The sequence below is a fragment of the Dermacentor andersoni genome, chromosome 5, assembly GCF_023375885.2.
Source record: "Dermacentor andersoni chromosome 5, qqDerAnde1_hic_scaffold, whole genome shotgun sequence".
Taxonomy (NCBI): Eukaryota; Metazoa; Arthropoda; class Arachnida; order Ixodida; family Ixodidae; genus Dermacentor; species Dermacentor andersoni.
In genome coordinates this window covers 124,934,692-124,956,511 of record NC_092818.1, presented here as the reverse complement: position 1 = coordinate 124,956,511, position 21,820 = coordinate 124,934,692, and the positions used below count along the sequence as shown (strand labels likewise).

At 47.5% G+C, this 21,820-nt stretch overlaps 1 protein-coding gene across 1 annotated transcript in view; it reads left to right on the top strand.

Annotated features, from left to right (window-relative positions):
* Positions 1-2,316: 2,316 nt before the first annotated feature.
* Positions 2,317-21,820, top strand: part of LOC126531091 (uncharacterized) — a 28,749-nt gene continuing 9,245 nt past the window's right edge. Inside the window, exon 1 of the mRNA XM_055070965.1 lies at positions 2,317-2,782. Coding sequence (XP_054926940.1) covers positions 2,497-2,782 — 286 coding nt within the window. The 5' untranslated portion in view covers positions 2,317-2,496. The remainder of the gene's footprint in view (positions 2,783-21,820) is intronic.

The following is a 21,820-nucleotide window of genomic DNA, read 5'->3' as shown; positions in this document are numbered from 1 at the left end:
ACTGACAAAGGATGACACTAATGTTCTTAAACACGTTAATTTGCATGCGCGTCCGTCGAATACGCAATTTCCGTATCGGAATTCCAGTTGATGCGAAAGCGTCTGTGATGAGTATACGACTCTTGCGACTTCCCCTATATTTTCTTGATAACTGTAAACTACGCGAGCGAGTAAAAGGTCGCGAATGCTCACTTATGAAACCAAATCGAATGTGCTCACGAACAATTATCTAATATTTTCTGAATATGGTAAAATTATTTCGAGTTGAGAGAGAGAGAGAGAGAGGTTTTTTTTAATAAGTGCTGAAGATGTTTGCCTGCATGCTATATACTTCAGATGATATTGGTGGTGCATGAAATGATCCACTCAAACACAGTACAGGCACACATATATAACATGCACAAGTAACAAACACAATCATCGTATTTCACTTAGTTTTGCGATTACAATAATTGATTTTATATTTCCGGACTAACGATTCACCATTTGACAAGGAAATAACGTCTATGCGTTTCCAATCACGGCCTTTCAATCTTGCATGCTATCTATACTCGATCTGAGACCCTGGGCCACGATCGGTGATCGTTGTTCGAAACGCAAACTGAACGCGCGTTTCGAACAATCATCTCCGACGGCGGCCGTGAATATTCGATTTCACATTCGAAAGTCGCGCACTTTGTGATCAAGGAAACAGAGGCGCTCGTTAGGTGTTATTTTCTTCGCATTTCAACAAATTTTCGTTGTTTTGGAAGAACCTCTCACAAACTCGGCTCGTAGCACAAAGTGCTCAAGCGCACGTATTTCAGAGAGCATTGCCACAAGCATACGGCAGGTCTCTGATATAGCCGAATAAGCAGTTCGCACAGGAAGGAAACGGCGGGTGCAAAGCGCGCGGACTCCGACTCATAAATAATTCAGAAGGCGAGAAGTATGGATTATGGGCCGTCGGGTTTAACGGCACCGATTGAAATTCATCTCTCTCCCTTTGTATAACGACGAAACGGTGTGCAGCTCCTAAGTACACAAATGGTTCGGGCAATTTGCACGAAATGGGTGAGTTGCAATTGCTGCGCCGCGCGCGTTAGGACCGCAGGACGGAGGAGGGTATACAGAGAGGTGTTTCGGATAGGCGATGCTGTCGCCACTATCAATGGTTGTAGCTGTTGTGGCTAGTGCACGGGCGGAGAAGGGCACCCGCGGCTTTGTTGCGGGCTGCCACTGTGGCTTTGGCTTCAGCGGCGGCTGCACTGCGGGCGCGACATGAAAGCAGTCGCCGCCTGTCCGCGGCGATGGAGGAAGAGCTGCAATTGGAAGTGAGAGAGAGACAGAGAGGACGTGAGGGTGGCCCAGAACAAAGGCACCGATGGGCGCAAGGCGTACAGTGCGCTCGCGCGAGAAGGTTTGCCGCAGCGGGCAAGAACCAAGAAGGGGGAAATTTGAAGACGAGTCGTCGTGCACCGCACAAAAGAAATTGGGAGAATAAGAAAAAGAAATAGGAAAGGAAAAAAAGAAAGAAAGCACAAGACCAGCAGAACGCGGCAAAAACCTTGGAGGTGCCATAAAACGCAGGCATTAGCGCCGCCTCGCCCCTAGGCCTGCCGCACACTCTTGACGCCCGTCTCCCTCCTCAAACTCATCTTTCCTCGCTGCCGTTTGGCTCGGTTTTCCGCGCCGGCGGCCCCATGATTCCCACCAAACGGGCGCGGAGAAAGGGGACTTGAGGGGGTGTGCACTGCGCGTCGCCCTTGTCCGGTTGTAAAGCAATTAGCTAACACGCCAAATGGCGGCTGCCATTTTCCGCACAAAGGAGCCCGCTCGGCGTCGTCGTTCGTGAGCTTCTTTCCGCCTTTTGTTTCCTCGACGGGCGCTGTGCGTTGTTCGGTGTCTCTCCCCGTCCTCCTCTTCGACTCGGCCGCCCGAAGGCGGCTGCCGCGGCAGCTCTCCCTCCTTAGACCTCCTTATGCCCAAAATGATGGCCTCCATGAGCTGGCCCTCGGGCTGGTGCTGATTGGACGGCGAGCGGGTGACGTAGCGGGAGCGGCGGCCCAATGGCGTTTTCCTGCGTGCGTCCCTCTCGGCTTCCCCGCAAGGCACCCCGCGATGGAGGCGGTCGGGCGGCGTAACCGCCTTTTTTTCGTTCATGGGCTCCGCGAACGCGCAGGGCCTGGCGGCTTTTGATGTTTTTTGATGAGGCTCTTTTCCTCGCCCCCCCCCCCCCCCCCACTCCCTGTTCGCAAGCGTGAGCCGGTGCCGAGCAGGCTCGCTGGCCGCGATCAGTCTCGCCACTCGCCACCACCGCCAAGTGGGCAGCAGCGCGGTTTCGTGGCTCGCTTGACTGCTCTCTCGCGGTGCCGTTAGTGCTCTTCGAGGGGTGGGCGTGTGCGTTTCGGAAGGGATCACCGGCGCCTTGACCCGACTGCGGTTTCCGTTTCCGCATCGGACCGGACCGGAGTTCTTGTGGTCTTGCTCGGCGCTGGTGGAAGGGACGCTGCGGGCATGCAGTCGTACAGGTTCATGCTGGAGCATCACCACGAGGAGGCCATGAAGGGCTACGACGCTAAGGCGCTGTTGCACAGCTCGGCGCCGCACGGTGGAGGCTACGGCGACGGTTACACCAAGAGCGATGGCTACGCCAAGAGTGACGCCACCGGCTACGGAGGCAAGACGGGCGTCTTGAGGAGCAGCGGTGGGAGCGCTACGGATGCGACGGCGAACGCCTACAAGACGACTACTGAAAAGTGCATCCTTCTCAACACGGACCCAAAGGAGAAGTCCAAAAAGGGTGAGTCACCAACTGAAGGTCTTGCTTGACGCGGAAATTAGAGGAAGGGGGGGGGGGGGGGTATCAGAACAGAGCGTCTCAAAAGCTCGAGCAGAAGAAATAACAGTACCGTGCAGACTTTACGGTTGTAGTGTGGCGTACGAGCCAAAGCAAAAAAATAAATGATAGCGCACAAACGTCACAAACGCAGCCAAAGTCACTACGAATTTTTATGTCGAAATCTACGGACGCCTTTCTTACGCCACAGGAAATTCACAATGCTAGTTTGCAGAGGAATGGTCGCGGAAAAAAATGCTGCAGCAAAGGTGGGTGACGGTCCGTTCGTTCATGCTTGAACTGAGTCGAAAATAGGCCGCTCTGTGTGCTTTACAATATGGCATGCCATTCAATCGTGCCTTGAATATCCTGCTGGAATCGCTGGAACGTAAGCACTGTGGATGGCTGTATACTGATGCCGAGATGCAATTGGACCGCCGCGGTGCTGTGTAATGACGCATTTCTTACAAACACAACAGTATGACGTTTTTCTGCGACTTCTTTTAACACTTTCGGTAATGTTTGGCTGTACAGAATACGGAGCTATGTACTCTGTGATTAATAAATAACTCCTAACCGATTTCTTCCCCGTCATTTTTATTGTTCAGTCTATACAGCGGCGCAGTATACGCTAACTTTTTCGCCCCATTTTTGCAATGTGGTTAGTATGTATATATGGAACAGAATTGAGGCTTCTGCAGGTTAGGCGAAAGGAAAATTATTGCTACAGAAAAAGCTAAATAATCGACTGCGGTGATCCATTTAGTATAAGACAGCATTGGTCAGTACCTGTTGCATATGTGGCGTTGAAGGGCCGTATGTGGGCTCAGTGCATAACGCTGCATTCTTCCAGAATTCTGGCACATCCTCCAGAGGTCTTATAGAGGAGATGATGTTGGTTCATCGGGTTGGGCACTGCATGCAGAACCACTTCGGTGGTCTTGGCCGATTTGTGCGCGCAGGACTAGAACTGAAAGAGGCTGTTCTACGCCATGAGAACGTCATGAGCATATATAGAGTAAAACGCGTAATCCTGTAATATGCGTACGACAAGAACTTAACATAAGGAGACGATGCAGATCACAATGTCGCAACACCTGCTAAAATCGCTTCACAAATTGATGGCAGTGCATTCGTAAATTATTTTCTCTTCCCTGTCATTCATCAATATCGCGTCCCTGACTGGCTGGTTTCAGCATTTGAGTGTGAAGGATGAAGGCAGATGACAGACTTATCAAGGTAGCAGTGATTAATAACGCAGATAAAAACTTGAATACCGTAGTTTATATCCATTTTAAATACAGTTCGAGGTATTTTAAGTTCAACTTCGTATTATTGGAAGCGCGGCTGCTTTGAATTTTGGAAGCTGTGGAATTAAGCGGGAGGTCGAATCAACAGAGACCCTAAGCCGAGACTCATTAAAGCAGTCTTTATGCAAAAAGCAAACACTCAGTGATAGATAAAATAGCATTGTACATTTCACTATAACACACTTTTGTGTATGAGAGCATGATGAAAAATATTGTAATAGCTTCAACAAAACAGAAAATACTCATAGAGGTACAGACATTTTACAGACTTTTGCGCAATGCTCGTGGATTCACTAAACAAGGTGGGTGAAAAATATATTTTAGAACAACTTGACACATATCTTAGTGCTTATCATTTCCATCCATATACGCGTGGTAAATGAACTTAAATCAGCGCATAAATATGCGTCGAGCAGAGCGCTTTGCGTATGGCTTTATGAATTTACATTAATGCATGATGTCTGCGCAGGAAATGTCACATACGGGACGCAAATTCTTTGCATTTCCACGTATACAGCGGTGTCACTGGCCACGAGGCCTATAAAGCACGGGGCCTTATTTACACGAAGTGCTTTTAAGCTGCGGCCAGGTGTCGGAACGTTCACCGACGTGGCCGCGGTGACGGTCCTTGAACTCGGTGTTTAGTACACGAACGACTGCGTAATATATTCTTGAACGATGTGCACACCGTTGTTATAAAGAGGTAGGAGAGAGAATAAATAAAGGAGAAAGACAGAAAGGTAAATCACATTGGAAAATTCGGTTTGCTGCCCCACACAGTTGTCGACGAAGGAAATATAGAAATATAAGAAGGAATTAGGGAGAGGGGCACTGAGTAAACACACACGATCACAGCCGCTCACAGCACACCTTAATATAGAACGCCGTCACTGCGCAGCATCACAATTAATCACCACTCAGAAACAAACAGGAAGGGAGTGGAATGGCCGTGTTATACACATATGCAGTATAACCACTTTCGCTGGACATTTGCGTAAACCTGCGGCATGCACTAACGGTGCTTTTAGCAGGAGCCAATGGAACATCCTAATAACGTTTACCTGCGTCCGAACTTGATGCTCATATTGCTGAAAGTCTTTATCGCAATAAAAAAAAAGAGTGTGTAAACCCTCCCCCTCAAAGACGGGTCGGTTTCGATGACTTTAGACGCTCCGAATTGGTAGACGGTTGAACGGCCGTTTTCCCTCACCTAGGGATCTAGGGAGGACAGAGTGTTTATAAGCAGCCGTGGCGCGGCTGCTGAGTGTGCATTCCTCTTTCAGTCATGCTAGACTGATGAACTGTAACGTTCTCATGTAGATCCTGTAAATAAATCCCATATTCCTCGTTCTCGATGAGAACAAGTCTCTCCCTTCAACAACGTCATCAGCGTGGATGAGTTGGACAACGGCATGGGCCAGCTACCATCTATTTCATGCCCGACCATTAGTATGTGCACAGGCAGCACCATCACTGTTTGTTTATTTGCCCACCACTTATGTTTCGTATATACCCACTATGAGAAATTCGCCAAGATTCGCCGTCGTCGAAATCATCATCATCATCACCATGCATCAAACCACATGCGACAAACGCTTGTCTATACTTAGGTATATAATGTACACGTTAGAGAATATCAGGGGGGTCGAAATTAAACACCATTACATTAAACACTATTAGTCAACGGCCATCATCCTCAGGTTAGAGAAGACCAGTGCAGAGCAGAGGCGCCCCATATACCACAGAGCTGCACAAATTACCATTTTCTACGATAAACTTTACCGCACTGAAGGCATTCGCGAATTACAATGATCTCGTCGTTTATCTTATGCGGCTCCTACGGATGTGTTCCACTGTCCTTGCTATACAGTCTGCTACTATACCCTGTGTCCCAGCTAACGTTATCCAAAGTTGTTGAACGATAAAAAAAAAAAAAAATTATAATACCTGATGTGTTCGGTCGTCAGAGGTGTGACTACCGAATAACTTACGTAGGTCTTAAAGTCGGATTTTGCAGCGTCTTTCTTAAAGAGCTTTTTTTTTTTTTTGACATCACTGCAGCGTTACCACCGCTGCAGAGATGCCATAACGCCATTCTTGCAAACACAACGTTATGACTCTTTTCTTTGCCGTCTTTAACACTTTCGGTAATGTTTGATTAGAATACTGATATACTCTGTGATTAAACTGCGAACTAATTTCTTTATTGGAAGGGGGGGAGGGCTTTACGTGCCAAAGCCACGATATGATTGTAAGGTACACCGTAGTGGGGGACTTCAGATTGATATTGACCATGTGGGGTTCCTTAACGAACACTCAATGCGCGGTGCACGGGCGTTGTTGCATTTTAACCTCATTGAAACGCGGCCGCCGCGGCATGTATTTGATCGCGTAACTTCGAGCTTACAGCAGTGCAACGCCAAAGCCACTAAGCAACCACGGCGGGTGCTCGTGCAAGCTTGCTGTTGAACACGTGGAAAAGACAATACACACAAGTAGTCGCACGAGCGTCACCGAGCTTGTGTTATACTTTTCGCGCCAATATCCTATGTGGCTATAGGAGACTTGTTCACCTTGTGTAGATAAGCGTTGTGTACACAACTTGTGTGCACGACTTTGTGTCCACCAGCAAAAATGGAGAGGGATGAAGCACAAGTTGTCCGAAATGAAAAATAAATAAATAAATAAATAAATAAATAAATAAATAAATAAATAAATAAATAAATAAATAAATAAATGCAGTGGCGCCATGTACGTCATCATGGCAAAACGTGTCAAAAGAGAAAAAGGAAAAAAATAGGGGGAAAAAAACCCTCCACGCACCGACAACAGCAAAAACGACAGCCTTACTTCATATATTCGGTGCCTGTCTTTTGTTTCACTCGTGCAATGGCACTAATATTACATGAGCTACATAGACGTTATTGAGCTTTAAGTGTATGTCCGAGCTGAGTGAACTTAGTAGTGTCCACACCTACAACTAGTGGATGCTCGCTACTTAGTGCTCGCAATCTCTCTCTCGCTCTCTTTTATCACGTGTGAGTAAAGAATAAATAAATTATGTGGAAGGGATAAAAGCAGGGAACGCGTTGTATGAATGTATATAGCATCCGTGTGACATAGCCCCGAAGAGATGGCGAATCATGTACGATACGCATCTTCGCGTTCGCTTTTCCGCTCGCTGAAGAGATGCACGCGCCTGTACTTCTGAAAGGTACTAAATTTATACCCCTTTCGTCCCCTTCGATCACGTCTGGAGCGAGCGCAACCGCGACCTGGTTTTCCGCGAAGGCCCGGATCCGAACATCCGCTGTCAGCACCTGTCACATGCGTTCGGCCGCCGTAAATTCCAGCCGTCGAATGATATCATCTTTATACGCCCACGTGGTGGGGAAACAGAGGAGCACAAATAAAACACGCCGCGCAACGCGTCAGGAGCGTAGCGGAATAAATGAAGGACTGCTTAGACCGCTTAGTTGCGAACACGCACGCACGCACGCACCTACAAAAAATACCAAATAGAGAAAGAACGAAATACGTGTTGTCGAATACGCGGCACACTTGGCCGTGCTACATATTTCAATGAGGACGCTTGTGGTATTTTACCTCCTTTCCGACCCCGGCCCAATGTATTACGTTTGTTTTTAAGCCGATCTGTGCGCGGCGCTTGTTTCTGTAAAGCACGCGGCACGCCTGGCCGCGCGCGGTCTGATCGTTATCTCTCATTTGCGCTATCTTTTTGTACGTTCCTTTATTCCTTTTCAAAGCGCACTGCCGCAAACAGCTCGGTAGCCTGCACGTTGAAAGCTGCACTTTGTCGAGACATGCGGAACAGTTCGAGCGGTGCTTCGCGACCTGCATGCTCCGTCTGATGTGCGCTAACAATGGTGTGTATACATTATACGCTTCTCGTAGGTATTTGTGTACGCGTCTTCTGGTTGCCCTGATTTGCGAGATGTTTGTATACGCTCGTATTCCTCGCAGATAACCGGTTATCTGTTAAAGTTTGAGAATGGGTACCAAGGGAAGATAAGCGGCAGTCCAGTATACGGCAGAGAACAAGGTGGCATGATGAAACTATATGAAATTTGCACTGCATGCAGGCATAATATGTTGAGTCAGCAGGCTCACGATAGGAGTAACCGGAGATAACTTGGACAAATTATCGTCCTCAGCAGGCATAAAATAGACTATGAGCGCTGCTGATGCTGATGCTGATGATGACGAGGATTATTAGGATGATTCCTCGCGCTTAATTTCTATGTTCTTCGTTTCTAGGTAGGTTGATAAGCAAATTCAGCCGCTTCTTTACTTTTAAGAATCACGTGACCAAATGTGATTTCCTACCGCGGCGCGAAGAGCTGCTAATTACACAGTACAGTCGGACTTGCTATCATTATCAGCCTTCTGCGTCATAGAAAATTGTGAAAAATGTACGAAAGAACGTTTCGTTAAAAAAACAAGCGGAGCAACAGTTCATTTTTATGGCGATGTTTGATGGCGCACACCTCCAAATTGGTATCATTCTGGAAATTCGTTCCAAGTGGATACTCACCGGCTACAATTCGTAAATTTCAATATGCGCCGTAAGATAGTTAAGGAAGAAGTTGATTAGCGTATTTATGTTAATCAGTGGAATATTTGTTTCAATTTCCAATGATAGTGATGTCCGCCTCTTCGAAAATTCCAGCTCAAGGACAGGAATTGTGATATCTGCTACAGGCGATCTTTAAAAATTCTGGGGAACTTAAAAATGATCACCCCGTAGACGTTAAGTGTTGCTTTCCTTTCTAGGCACAAGTTTGTTCTGTACCTGCTCTACGTGGGGTGACCCAAAAGCCCAAACTGGCTTCATGGAGCTCTTCGTAACGATATTGTTGTGTTTTCGCGCTAGGTGGCTGTGAGCGGGCACGGATTCGAAGGTATACTCACAACGAGACCTGTACATAACGTATACCTTCCAGAAGCGCTGGGGTTTAAAGTTGATGGAAGCATTAACCGGTCAGCGGCCGCGATATAAGCAAGATACATTTTGAGTATGGGACGGAAAATAGCAGGGAAGAGATTGATAGTACCTGACACGTTTCAGGGCATATCTAACGGTACAAGGTATATATATTTATCGAAGCTTTAAGGAAGAGAGAAGAAGATTAAGGAGATGTAGACATAATGCTAGACTGAAATTAAGGTTTTTTACGTGACAAAACCACTTTCTTATTAGAGGCACGCCGTATACACTGTGAAATAATTTACACCCTAAAAGTGAAAAAGGGTGTAAATGTGTCTATAACTCACACCCTTAGGGTGTCCGTTATATAGATATAACGTTATATAATTCGCATCCTTAGGGTGTTCCCTAAGGATGCGAGTTATAGACACATTTACACCCTTTTAGGGTGTAAATTATTTCGCAGTGTATACGGCGTGCCTCTAATCAGAAAGTGGTTTTATTGCGTAAAACCCCTTAATCTACACCCTTTTTCGTGTGTAAATAATTTTACAGTGTAGTGGGGGAATGCGAAAATTTGGGCCACCTGAGGTTCTTTAATGTTCACCTAAATCTAAGCACACGGGTGTTTTCGCCCCCATCGAGTTGCGGCCGCCATGGCCGGGATTCGATCCTGCGACTTCGTGCTTAGCAGCCAGCCCAGCACCATAGATATTCACTAAGCTACCACGGCGGGTATAGTGCTGGACTGAAAAGCATGCATAGCATACTTGGTTAGCTCAATCAGGCTAGGTTACTATTTGTCACCGCCCTGTTTCAAAAAGGATTCCAATATATGATAATAATAATGACATGTGTGCTTATTTATATTTCTCCGGTGACCGCTGCTCACCGGCTAACAAATGTTAAACGTTATCGCTTAGCGCAGCTGGACGCGCCTGTATGATTTGGAACTTACGCGCAGGTTATCGTTCGTTCTATCTGTTGTGTATGTTCCCGCCGAACTTTGTATAATCATATTGAATGCCCGACACGAATTGTGCGGTTGTTTCTGGAAGGCATGCGGGCACCATGCGATTACGCTGGAACTTTCTACGACTGATACATAAAACCCGACGTACTTGACCCGCGGATGATGCTGATAATAATAATAATAATAATAATAATAATAATAATAATAATAATAATAATAATAATAATAATAATAATAATAATAATAATAATAATAATAATAATAATCACAAGTCACTAGCCAAAGCGACGCCACCGTAAAGAATGTCTTACGAGTTTAGGGCGGCAGTTGTGCCAACTGTTGGTCATCATCATCATCAGCCTGGTTATGCCCACTGCAGGGCAGAGGCCTCTCCCGTACTTCTCCAACTACGCCGGTCGTGTACTAATTGTGGCCATCCCTGCAAACTTCTTAATCTCATCCGCCCACCTCACTTTCTGCCGTCCCCTGCTACGCTTCCCTTCCCTTGGAATCCAGTTCGTAACCTTTAATGACCATCGGTTATCTTCCCTTCTCATTACATGTCCTGCCCATGCCCATTTCTTTTTCTTGATTTCAACTAGGGTGTCATTAACTCGCGTTTGTTCCCTCACCCAATCTGCTCTTTTCTTATCCCTTAACGTTAGACCTATCGTTCTTCTTTCCATAGCTCGTTGCGTCGTCCTCAATTTAAGTAGAACCCTCATAGTAAGCCTCCAGGTTTCTGCCCCATACGTGAGTACTGGTAAGACGCAGCTGTTATACACTTTTCTCTTGAGGGATAATGACAAGCTGCTGTTCATGATCTGAGAATGCCTGCCAAACGCACCCTAGCCCATTCTTATTCTTCTGTTGGTCACGCTACTCATAATGTGTTGTCCTTTCGTAACGGACGGCGAATATCCTTGAGACTGATTGCTCTTTAGAAAAACGACCACCAAAACGCCTGCAATACTGTGGAAGATGCACTCAACGATACACGAGTTTTTGAGTGGTTTTGGCGGTTTGAAGAGGAGAAATGAACCTTAATAGACCGTTGTCATTTGGGCCGATCTTCAGCTGGTCGCGCCTACATGACATTGTCGGAAACGCTCGAAAAAAAAAAAAAAAGATTGTCGCTACGTAATTGACAAGATTTCAGAAGCTCGTAATTTTCAATTTCGTCCTTTTACCCTAGCCTTTCTTTTTTGTGTTCACCGTCACTACTACTTGAATTACTACATGTAATTATCGCTCGGCTAATTTCGCAATTACTAAATACTTCGTATGTAAAATTAAACTGATAAGATCGTTGCTGTGCGCTGCGTTCAATGCACGCGACAACATAGCCAACCTAATCTGGATTTGCAGGCTATTTACATCAGAAAGAAAGTTTCTAATGTCCGCACTGTACATTCCCCAAATACTAGTGTACCTCGAACTGCAATACGTACTTGGTCCATAGACTAACATCACCTGTCCACCTCGCTGCAACGAAGGTGCTTTCAACATCCCTCAGAGACAGCAGTCTCAATGATGTATACCCGGCCACAAAATATTACGGACTATGAAATCTAAAAAAAAAGATGAATATCTCCGCATTTTCACAACGCAGCCTGCTACTTGCATTTCGGGCCTCAACTGGAATATGCTAACAATATAGTTGTATACAGTTTTACTGGTTACTAGCTGCTGCAGGTTGCTCGGGAATTGAACGTTTTCTTTGATCCTGTGGTCCGTAAACTTTTGTGGCCGAGTGTACATACGTAGGTCACTTAAAAATACATTCGTTGCTTCATCGTTTCTGGCAAGAAGCTTATACGTATACTTAGTTATACGTATTCGCACCCGGTTATGGCGAACCACATGTTCCCCGAGGAAAGGAGCGATAGGTGTAACCTGTGTGGGGCGAGAGGGACCCTCGACCACATAATATGGGAATGCCCGTACTGTCCCGAGGGGACGCTCAATATAGGTAGTAGAGACACCTGGGAGACCCTGCTTCGCAGTTCGGACTCTTGAGCTCCAGCTCCTGCTCGTCCAACTGGCTGAAGAGGCTGCTCGGACCTTCCAGCCTGCATCTGAGGCGGTGGCACCCACCCCCTGATTTGCGTGTCGGGGTGTGGGTAGATCACCTTATCCGTTGGACAATAAAATTTACTCTATCTGGCAAGAAAAGAGTAGTAGTAACTGTTAAAGGTTAATGAGTATAATCTCGTTCACGCAGTTACCGTAACTGTCTCGCTTAATTGGCCCCTTAACAGGCTCCATAGCAAATTTTGGTTGTACACTGGAAGTTGTTACGTGTCCTCTAGAGAGCGCTCTGCCGTTAAAAATTTTCAATTTGGCTCATTAATATCCGAGATAGAAATATTTCAGTGCCGATAACCCATGATTTTAGGAGGCAAGCTCCACTGCCAATCGAGACACTCTCCACTCGCCCCGCCTAACCTCTGCAAGCGAAATTCCTTCCCTGCGTTCCCCCATACCGGACCTCGAGGATCACATGACGCATACGTCACGGGTCCCGCCTTCGTCATGGGCCTCGCCTTCATTTTTTTCTCCTCACTTTTTGTTTTCGGCGCTATGCACTTCCGCTGAAAGCGTCGCGCGCGAGCTGTTGTCTCGTTCGCGCAGCCCACGATTTTGCTCGCTGTGCACAAGGGCACATCACTAGCGGTATAATTCAGTGCTACACGAATACTGAGGCAGAACAAGCGGATCGCAGAGCATGATCACGTGCTGGAACACGCTAGAAAATGGCATAGTTTCGGTACCTGCGCACGTGACTGCACGACCGTGCGAACAAGCAGACGAAGCGGAAGTATATCTTTATTGCTTCGGTGCAAAGTAAAACAAAAACACACGCAGATATTCCGTTTGTGTGTTTTATTATTTCTCTAAGCTTCAATTCGTCAATTCAAGCAGCATATTACACAAATAACAGATGTTGCCTTGAATAATTCTCGAAGTCACGTGTCACCACGAGCGACGTCACAGTGCAAACATGTGTACGTAGGCGCAATAGCACGTCAACGTCATCCTCCGGCTTGGAGCGCGGTGGCCGCGAGGAGAAGGGAAAACAGCGTTCGGTGTGAAATTTCAGGTCTTTCCGCGGCGCGTAGCGATGTAATACTTTGCAGACACGACCGTTATCGCGCAATGTATGTTCTGCGCTTGTCAACTCAATATAGCCAGACCTGGTGGGGGGCCCTTTAAGGTGTGTCCCTGAATTATTTCGTCGGAAGAAAGGAGCTCTAAGCGGTCGGCGTTCCTGCAGGCCACACAAGACGCTTCCACAAGGACTCTCGTGTCGCGTGCATTGGGGGCACGTTAAAGATTTAAAGATCCCCTGGTGGTCAAATGTTATCCGGAGACCCCCCCCCCCCCCCCCCTACAGCGTGCCTCATAATCAAATCTTGGTTTTGGCACACAAAACCCCAGAATCTAATTCATCCTTCTACTGCAGGGTATGACCGAGGCGAACGATGCTTACAGCTTGGGTGATTTCACGAGGACAGAAGCGTTTTCAGCATGCTACGGCTGATTATACAAGGGGTTGCTCAATGATTCAGCGTATTGATAGCATAACACACTAATTACCAGTACATCATGCGCATCGTGCACTGTCCGTCGTGCACGCATATACGAAGCATATAGACAAGGTCTCTTTATGCGCGTTCAGCGCGCTTTGGCAATATGTAATTATCGCTCAACGCATGACCCAGTAGCGCAGACGCATGCTCCGATTCTCGGCTGCACGCTGAAAGATTGGAGAGAGGCTAATTATAATTTGTTTCGGCTTTCCGTCGCCCCCATTTATGTCGGGATAATATACCTTTCTTCTTTCTTTTATCGCGTGTGTTTATCCCCCCCCCCCCCCCCCCGCCTCCCACGCCATGTACGGACGCGGCACAGCTGTCTCACAGTGCCTGACAAAGCCAGTGCGCGGGTTCTGCACAGCGAAGTCGACCCAAAACCGCTGCGCATTTGCGGCCGCGAAAACAACTGGAGCTCCCTCGCTCTTCTTCTGCATTTCAGTTTGGGAGCTTAAAAAGCGCAGGCAAGTCATAATCTCCATTTTCTTTCTCCTCGCTCTTGAACGTGAAAAAAAAGGGGGGAGGGGGAATGTGAAAGCAGTTGTTTATGATCGAAAGCGCATATGTGCTGGCTGCTGGAATGAGGCACGAAGGACAGGTTTTTTTTTTCTTTCTTTCTTTTTGTGTCTGGTCTCAATAACTGCGACATTTGCTTAACGATAAACTTTAATGCCTTCCGTTTAATGCCTCCCGTTTTAATGCATTGATACTTCAGGGCTTTGATGCCTGTACGTGACCCCATATAGGTTCGTTGAATATACTTGAAGACGTGTATTCGCGACAGCTGCGTCCTTTCGTTGTTTTGGTGGCGCGAGGAGTATTTCCTGCCAACACTTACCAATAATAACAAATTATCCGTGCATACATGTATGTACAACATGTATGCATACATACGTGCATGCGCCCGTTTATGCATAATGCTATATACATGATAAATACTTATACTCCGAGGCTGTATGTATATAACATATGCTTTCCGATAACTTTTGTGATACTGGGAAGCAATGAAAGATGGCGCTGGCACAAAGTGTGCTTAATGAACTCGACAAGAGATAGAGAGAGAGAGGAGGGGAGGAAGGGAGGGAGGGAGGGGAAGCGAGGGAGGGGGAGAAGAAACTTCACATTTAGAGCATCTAAACGTTGTTTGTTTTGTGCACTATAGTGCACGTAGATTGTTTCTGTTTATTTTATATGCATCTACAAGGATGTAGAAGTGGGCAGCGAAGACACGCATGCCCTTCTTGATGAAATTGGCCTATAGATGTATTTCTCCAAAATGTTTTTCGCCTTTCAGATTTGGTTTTTCGTGAACAATCGCTGATCACGAATACCCTCGTAGTGCTCTTGGCACAATGCGTTCTACACTCTTGTTTCCATTAAAGAGTTAAAAGGGTACTTCAGCATGAATTGAAACACGAACATGAAAAAGTAATCAGGACACGTATCACTCGCAGTTGGAAGTACGATAGCAAAGGCTCTGCTGCAGGTGTCTAAGCATTATGTAGTTCCATCTCAAATAAGCTAACCTTACGAAGACCAGCGGGAAGCATGGAAACGCAACAACGCATGCTATAGTCGCTTTGGACTGCTTCGGCCTTAGAGCCCAATAAAAGTATTTCTCTCACTTTTTTTCTCATTTGCTTGTTGTGTCACGCATTATGAGTGCTTTATAGAATTTTCATTCTGTGTAAGTACTTGCAGTCAGTTGCGATGCGGAATAGCGACCAATCAGGGCGCTTGCAAGATAATATTTCCAGCACGCCACTTGCTTCAGTCCTCCTACCACGCCTCCCGTTTTGACCAGCATGCGGATATATATAGAAACAAAGAAAATATTCGAATCGAGGTAATACAAGGCATAGTTTTCGCTCGTTTTCAAGAACGTGATGCAGTATGCCTCGCGCTTACACACATACTGTTCCTTTCATTTATGGTCTGTCACGACACCTTGCACTCTCCTGGACTGTAGTTTGCATTTTAAACGTTAATTTAACTGCAGGAACGCCGTTTGTATAGAGACGCTTCAAGCGCACCGCCGTTAAGCAGCCGCGAATGGACTAGAATGACAAGACAAATAAGCGTATAGCAATGGGAGAGCGACTGTTCGCTGCGATACAGAGAGATGTAACGTCGTGCACTGGAGAACTGTGTCACGGACAGACAGTCGAGGCCGTTCACAGCACGCGCAAATACCACAGCAGGTAAACGACAAGGAGAAATCAATACGAAACAAAGCAAAACGAAACAACATAAATACAAGATGGAACGATTTCCATTCGAGCTAGAAAATTAGGTAAGGTAAAATGGAGGTAAAACGCGATCGAGAAAATCCTGGCCAAAAGGCAGCCAGCCGCACAAGGTACGCTTCCACGGCATGTTTGCATCACCGCGGGCGTCTTCGCAGTGATGTCCTCATCACGAGCCTAACGTCTTTCCTAGGAGGCAAACCAACTGTATACCTCAAGTTGAAAAAAAAAAAGTAAAGAAAAGAATACTACATTTTTTTCCCGCTTTTTCTTTCTCCATACGGAATGGAAAGAGAGATAAGAAAAGTTGTCGGCCCTTTGCACGGTGGGCGTATGGTGTGCTTGTGAGTCTAGGGGGTGTTGGTTTGTGTCTGTAGGAAGAATGGGAGAGTAGCGGGTAGGCAGCGCAGGGGGAACGACGACGTTCTCAGCGGGCTGCCTTCTTTCGGGTATGGCGCGGGAGACGAAGCAGCGGGCAATGTTGGAGCGCCTCCCAGCTCGCAAAGGACGGCCTGCGGCGTGCTGTCCAGGTGGCTATACACGCGACGTCGCACGAACGCACGCGCACACTTTGATCACAAGACGGCTGGTCGTCGTGAAGAGGGCCCCTTTAATCGCTGAGAGTGCGTCGGTGCATTTGCTGTACGGCCGTTATTTCGTGGATGCATATTTTCCCTGGGCACTGGGCTGTTACTGCGTATACTGCTGGAACAGCTCACTTACGCCAGGAAGATCGCGCGGTTGAGATGCAAAATTCCGTAAGCCCGTAAGCACTTCCCATAACCGAGACGACTGCATTCCCGCTAGTAGCACGTTTAAACATGAGGCACGCGTTTTGAAAGATTGGATGGTGCAACGAACAGGGGAGGGGCAAGGGGGGGGCAGCAGGAACGATGCTACTGGTCCGCATGTTGAAACCTTAATTATAATTCTAGACCGAGGCTCGTCATATTGCTTAGGCCATACTAGGTGTGTCGAGAATGGTACTTGCGGGTCTTTCATATTGTTCAATGAACGATGTGCTCGTCTCCTGCTTACTTTCTCATCTTACTTATGTCAAGGAGGAGCTCGTTTTTCAGGAGCCATGCATTGCCCCTCGAGTGGCGCAGCCTGCATCAGGACAGAAAGCAGTTGCGCTTCGGCTCTTATTACGACGATCTTCGCATCACAATTCAAGTTTCTGTTACCTCTTGAATATCTTTCAACTCGAACTAGCATAATGCTCGGCTTTATCGCAGCTGTATGAAAACAGCAGCGCAAGGCTTCTCTTTCGTTAAGCACCTCTCGTTGAAATGGCTCCTTATCCATCGAAGCGATTTCGTCTGCGAGATAGGTAAACTTTTAGGAGAGCTGAAGAGGTTAGCTGACCTGTTCGCATTGCGTGCTTGATTAGAGTGAAATGCGATATTATAGGAGGTCTTAATGAAAACCAAGAATACTAAAGAAAGACAAGAAAAAACAAACAATGCACTAGAAAGATACGTTGGTTTTAAAAGAATAAACGAAAGTGACTCTTTCACAGTGGATAAACGCAAAGGTTATTAGAATTCGGCCCCTTGCTTCACGCGAAAAGTTAAAGAAGATAGAAAAACAAAACAAAGAAACACCTTTGCATCGCGCAAAGCAGAAACAGCACTCTTCCAGCTGTTTGCTCTTTAAGGCGTGCATCGCAGCGAAGGCTTAAGTAAGTAAATCATTTCCTAAAATTATGAAGCACCTGCGAGTACAAATTATGCAGGTCAATCCTCGCGAGCAGCATACGAGTGGCACACTGTCTGTGAGCCCTTTTCTCTCCTGTGAACGAACATTGTGACATAGGAAAGGTGCCGGAGCAGCAGGTGCACCGTCCTCGATGTTCGACGAGTCATGAGAATAATTGTGCCGCGCATATTATTTACCTTTATTGGCTTATTCACCTGTGGACGCGCTCTTATAACTGCTCAAGGAACCCAGCCAACGGTCGCTTCGCTGTTCCCCGATGCGAAAAGAAGGAATCGTGACGTAACAGAACCGACGAAAGACTGCGAAGCACCAAGGCGCGGGAAAGTGCACACAGTTGCGTTACAAGGCCTTTCTTAAGAAACGCGGATGCAAAGTATTACGCCGCAAATCCAGCACAGGTTGATTAGCACAGACACGATCCTTTCTGTCGAACCTCTGAAATGCCTTTGAAATGATAAGGCACCGGCCAATGCAGTTACGAAAGATTGCGAAGAGCTGAAGCTCGGGCAATAGGTGAGCGGGGAGCGTTTCGACACGCAAATTTTTATGAAATCCAACCTCCGACACAGAGTGCCGGAAGCAACGCGAAACAAATACGCCGTACACGGTGCGCGGAACAGGCGCACCCTGTCTACGCTGTGACTGAAGCGCCAGCTCTCGGAGCATGCCGGCGTCTCGGTTTCTCGGAAGAAAGATCCTCGGATCCCCCGCGCTTTCCCGCAGGCGCCTCTGCCTCGATGCCTCCTCGCGGTTGTTGGGGAAGCGCACCGCGCGGAAGCCTCGTGCGCGTGGGTGGGCGGGATGCTCATCCATCACCATTGGGGAACAAGGCGCCGCCCGAGACGAGCAGGAGCCTCCATTGACTGACTGACGCACGCATTTCAATCGGGCGCGCATCTCTCTCGCGCAGAGCGCGTCTCGGCGTGCGCTCGTGTGTCTGTGGGTGTGCGTCTATATATGAGTGCGGTGACGTCGCATGCGCCACCCCGCGTGCCAGGCGGTTTCCCAAGATGCTACCGAGGGAGCGCTGCTTCGCTTCTCGGTATGACCTGCCGAGTCCTTTATGAGGGACCCTGGTGTAGGACGCTCACGACCGGCGCTCTGTGTGGCGGACGCGAAACACGCGTTGCACGCGCTGCGAAGCGCTGACCGCGGCGCGGGAGCCAGCTGAGATAGTGAAGAGAATCTGAGAAGAGGGGCGGCCCTCCCTCACGTTTCACACGTGCGACATGACCGCGTTGTGAACTGTCACTGGATAGGTCCTGCTTTCTCTCCCTTGGAGTGCGAAGTGTGTTTGAATGAGTCCGTGTTTAGCGCATAAAGAGCGCATACTTCCTTTTGTGCTTCTTCGCGTAAATGGTAGCTACCGGATGTGCTCTAAACGCTTTTGTAGGATCACGCTGTCCCTCTTTTGAGCACGCTAAAGAATCGCTAGACCCGCATCGCGGTGATATGAAAGTGGACTATAAGCGGCGACATCCAAAGAGATATAGCCTGTGCGTATCACGCACAGGTGATATATAGGACTGCTTTCTTCGCCGCTATGCTGACTCACGAACACATTTTCACCTCCTTTTACGTGCTTTGTTCGTCCTTTTTTCTCTTGTATAATTTAAGTCGTTTCCAGTTTCATATCAACCTGATTATACGCATCTGCAAAAGATAACTGCAAGTAACAGGCTCGTTTTCTTCCGTTTGCATTAAAATGTATGTATCTCGATCTTTTTCTCTCTCTTGCGCGCGGAAGTATACATATACCACGTTCGTGAAATCGCCTTGTATATGCAGGAGGATTATATGTATAAGCACGAGTTGACTGGCTAGTGGTTCAACATGTTAAGGCAGCATGCAGCACAGAAAAGACAAAGTATACTGATAGGTCGCGGCGTCAGTTTTATCTTGTTGTGCCCTTTATCCTTCCCTGCGCTGCTGCCTTATAGTATAGGTATATAGCCCCTTTTAATTGTGTTCATCTGAACCACTCTACAACAAGTTCGCTTTCCGCCGTTGTTTATCGTCCCTGGAAGAGCAAGTGGGGAGACTGCGCAAATCTCGTATTGGTAGGCATTTCCGAGGTCACTCTCTCGACCCTGAAGAAGACGTGTTCGTCCGAGCAGATGATGAAAGTTGAGATTGCGTCTTTTCTCAAACACGGTGTATGACATCCATGCCAACATGCAAAGTATGCGCGTGTCGTACTACATGAGCGGAATCAGTCACGTGGGAGGGCAGGTGAGAGTTCCGTGTGTACGTTGGACGCGTGAGGGCACATCTCTCTCGGGATCGGCGCACGCGTGGAGGGCGTCATTCATCTTCCACGGCCAGTGAGGCCAACCCTTTCGGTGTAGTCAAGCAGCTGGCCGTGTATACTTCGGCATCCCGCTGCGGTGTGTGTGTATACGTGTAGTGTGCGCTCCCATTCTTGAGACTCGCACAATGCCTTTCTTCGATGGCGCCGCACACTCTACACCGACGCTCGTCGGCCGAGCTCTACAGAAACGTGAGGTCGACGTACACACGCAGGAGGGCAACGTGGTAGAAAATGAAGAAATAACCGTGGACAACAGAATTTTTATGAGGTGCACGGGAAGTTAAAATTCGTTTATTTTATTTTTATTATTATTTTTTAACTTCACCCTGTGATTCACACAGTATGAAGAGAGATGCCCGCAACTGAGGGTATTCTTTGTTTCGTGAACATTGGAAACATGTTGGCGACTAGTAGCTTTTGTGCCGGTTATTTACTCCTTGTTGTACGCAAGCGATTTTGCAGAATGCACAGGGGTGCAGGACGTCGATGTGTCACGTTAAAAAAGACGCATTTCTCTGGTACACTGTGCGGCACGCACTGTCGACCTCTAAAACAAAAGTTCCGTTGCCGCCGCGGCATTCCGCACTGGACTGTTGCAAGCGCGCCGGAGCACTTGCTCTAAAGCGCTATCAAGACAACAGCACCTTCTTGCAGCAGTACATATAGAGAATGTATTTTGACTCCAGAAGGTAAACAGTGAAAATATATATGTTAAATTTTAGAAAGAGGAAGTTACACACCCGATGTCGAGGTCGTAGCAGATGCGCAATTTATTTACTTAGGAAACAACACGAAAAGAAAAAATACATCAAGTACTAAAAGAATAGTCTCGGGCAGTATAGCTTTCATGAGGCACGAGAGGAGATCACTGGCTTCATATGAAGTTTCACGCGACGCTTTCCGTAATATGGACAGAGATATAGCATAACGTTTGATGTTGATATTGGTGCATGGTACGGTACTCGGAACTGCTGTGGCGTTATAATAATGCCTGATATTCTTATTCCTTAATCATTGCTTCCCGTAGACTGTTCTCCCGATCCACAGGTGGCGCGCCTCTGCACTGCACAAAAGCACAAATAATGACGGCGTCAGTCCTCGTTCAAATGAAGACCACGCGCAAACTGTTCACGTTGCGCATTTGTCTGACCGCACGTTGTTTGATCACGGGGAAGCTGTGCACGTACGTGCTGATCGCAAAAATGACCCCATCTCAATTAGCCCGGCAACCGCCTTGCGGGAAGGACAGCTTTACGACGAGAAATATTTTCGTTGCCCCTGTCATTCCGCGGTGCCAACATAATCGTGGTAGCTTAGGCAGTGCAATGAACTACGATAAAGTAATTTCGCCGAGAAGAGAAAGCAGGAAAAAAAAGAGCAGGGATTTAAGTCGCGAAACTTCACTGGATCACAAAATCAAGGCGCTAACAATACAGCGGCGCGGTTCTCCACGAACGCAGCTGCCGCGTTTTAAGAGACATCTGCATGTATACCGATCACAAAATGTCTCGCTGCATAGGAAAGGCTTTCGACTCTCTTCTGTCCGCAGCAAACTCGCGCCTGGACACTGTCAGCCTCGACGCGACAACAGCCATTTCGAGTCGCACGACGACAAGCGCAGTGAGGCTACCGCTCCCGCTCCGAGCTGACGGGGATGGAGGGGGAGTGGGGGGCTCTCGAGGGTGCGTTTATGTATGCGTGGCGTCTATGTAATGGCACACGCGTATAAGTGCGCGTCGCCGCCAGAACTAGAAGGTTATGGGGGGGGGGAGGGGGGGGGGAGGGCAAGCAAGTCCCGGGTGTCAAAGCCTGATAAATCTTTCGCTGAGGACCACGCGGCATGGTTTCTCGGTCCTTTCAGTGTGCAGCTCCGGTGTCTAAATAAAGCCGCGCCGT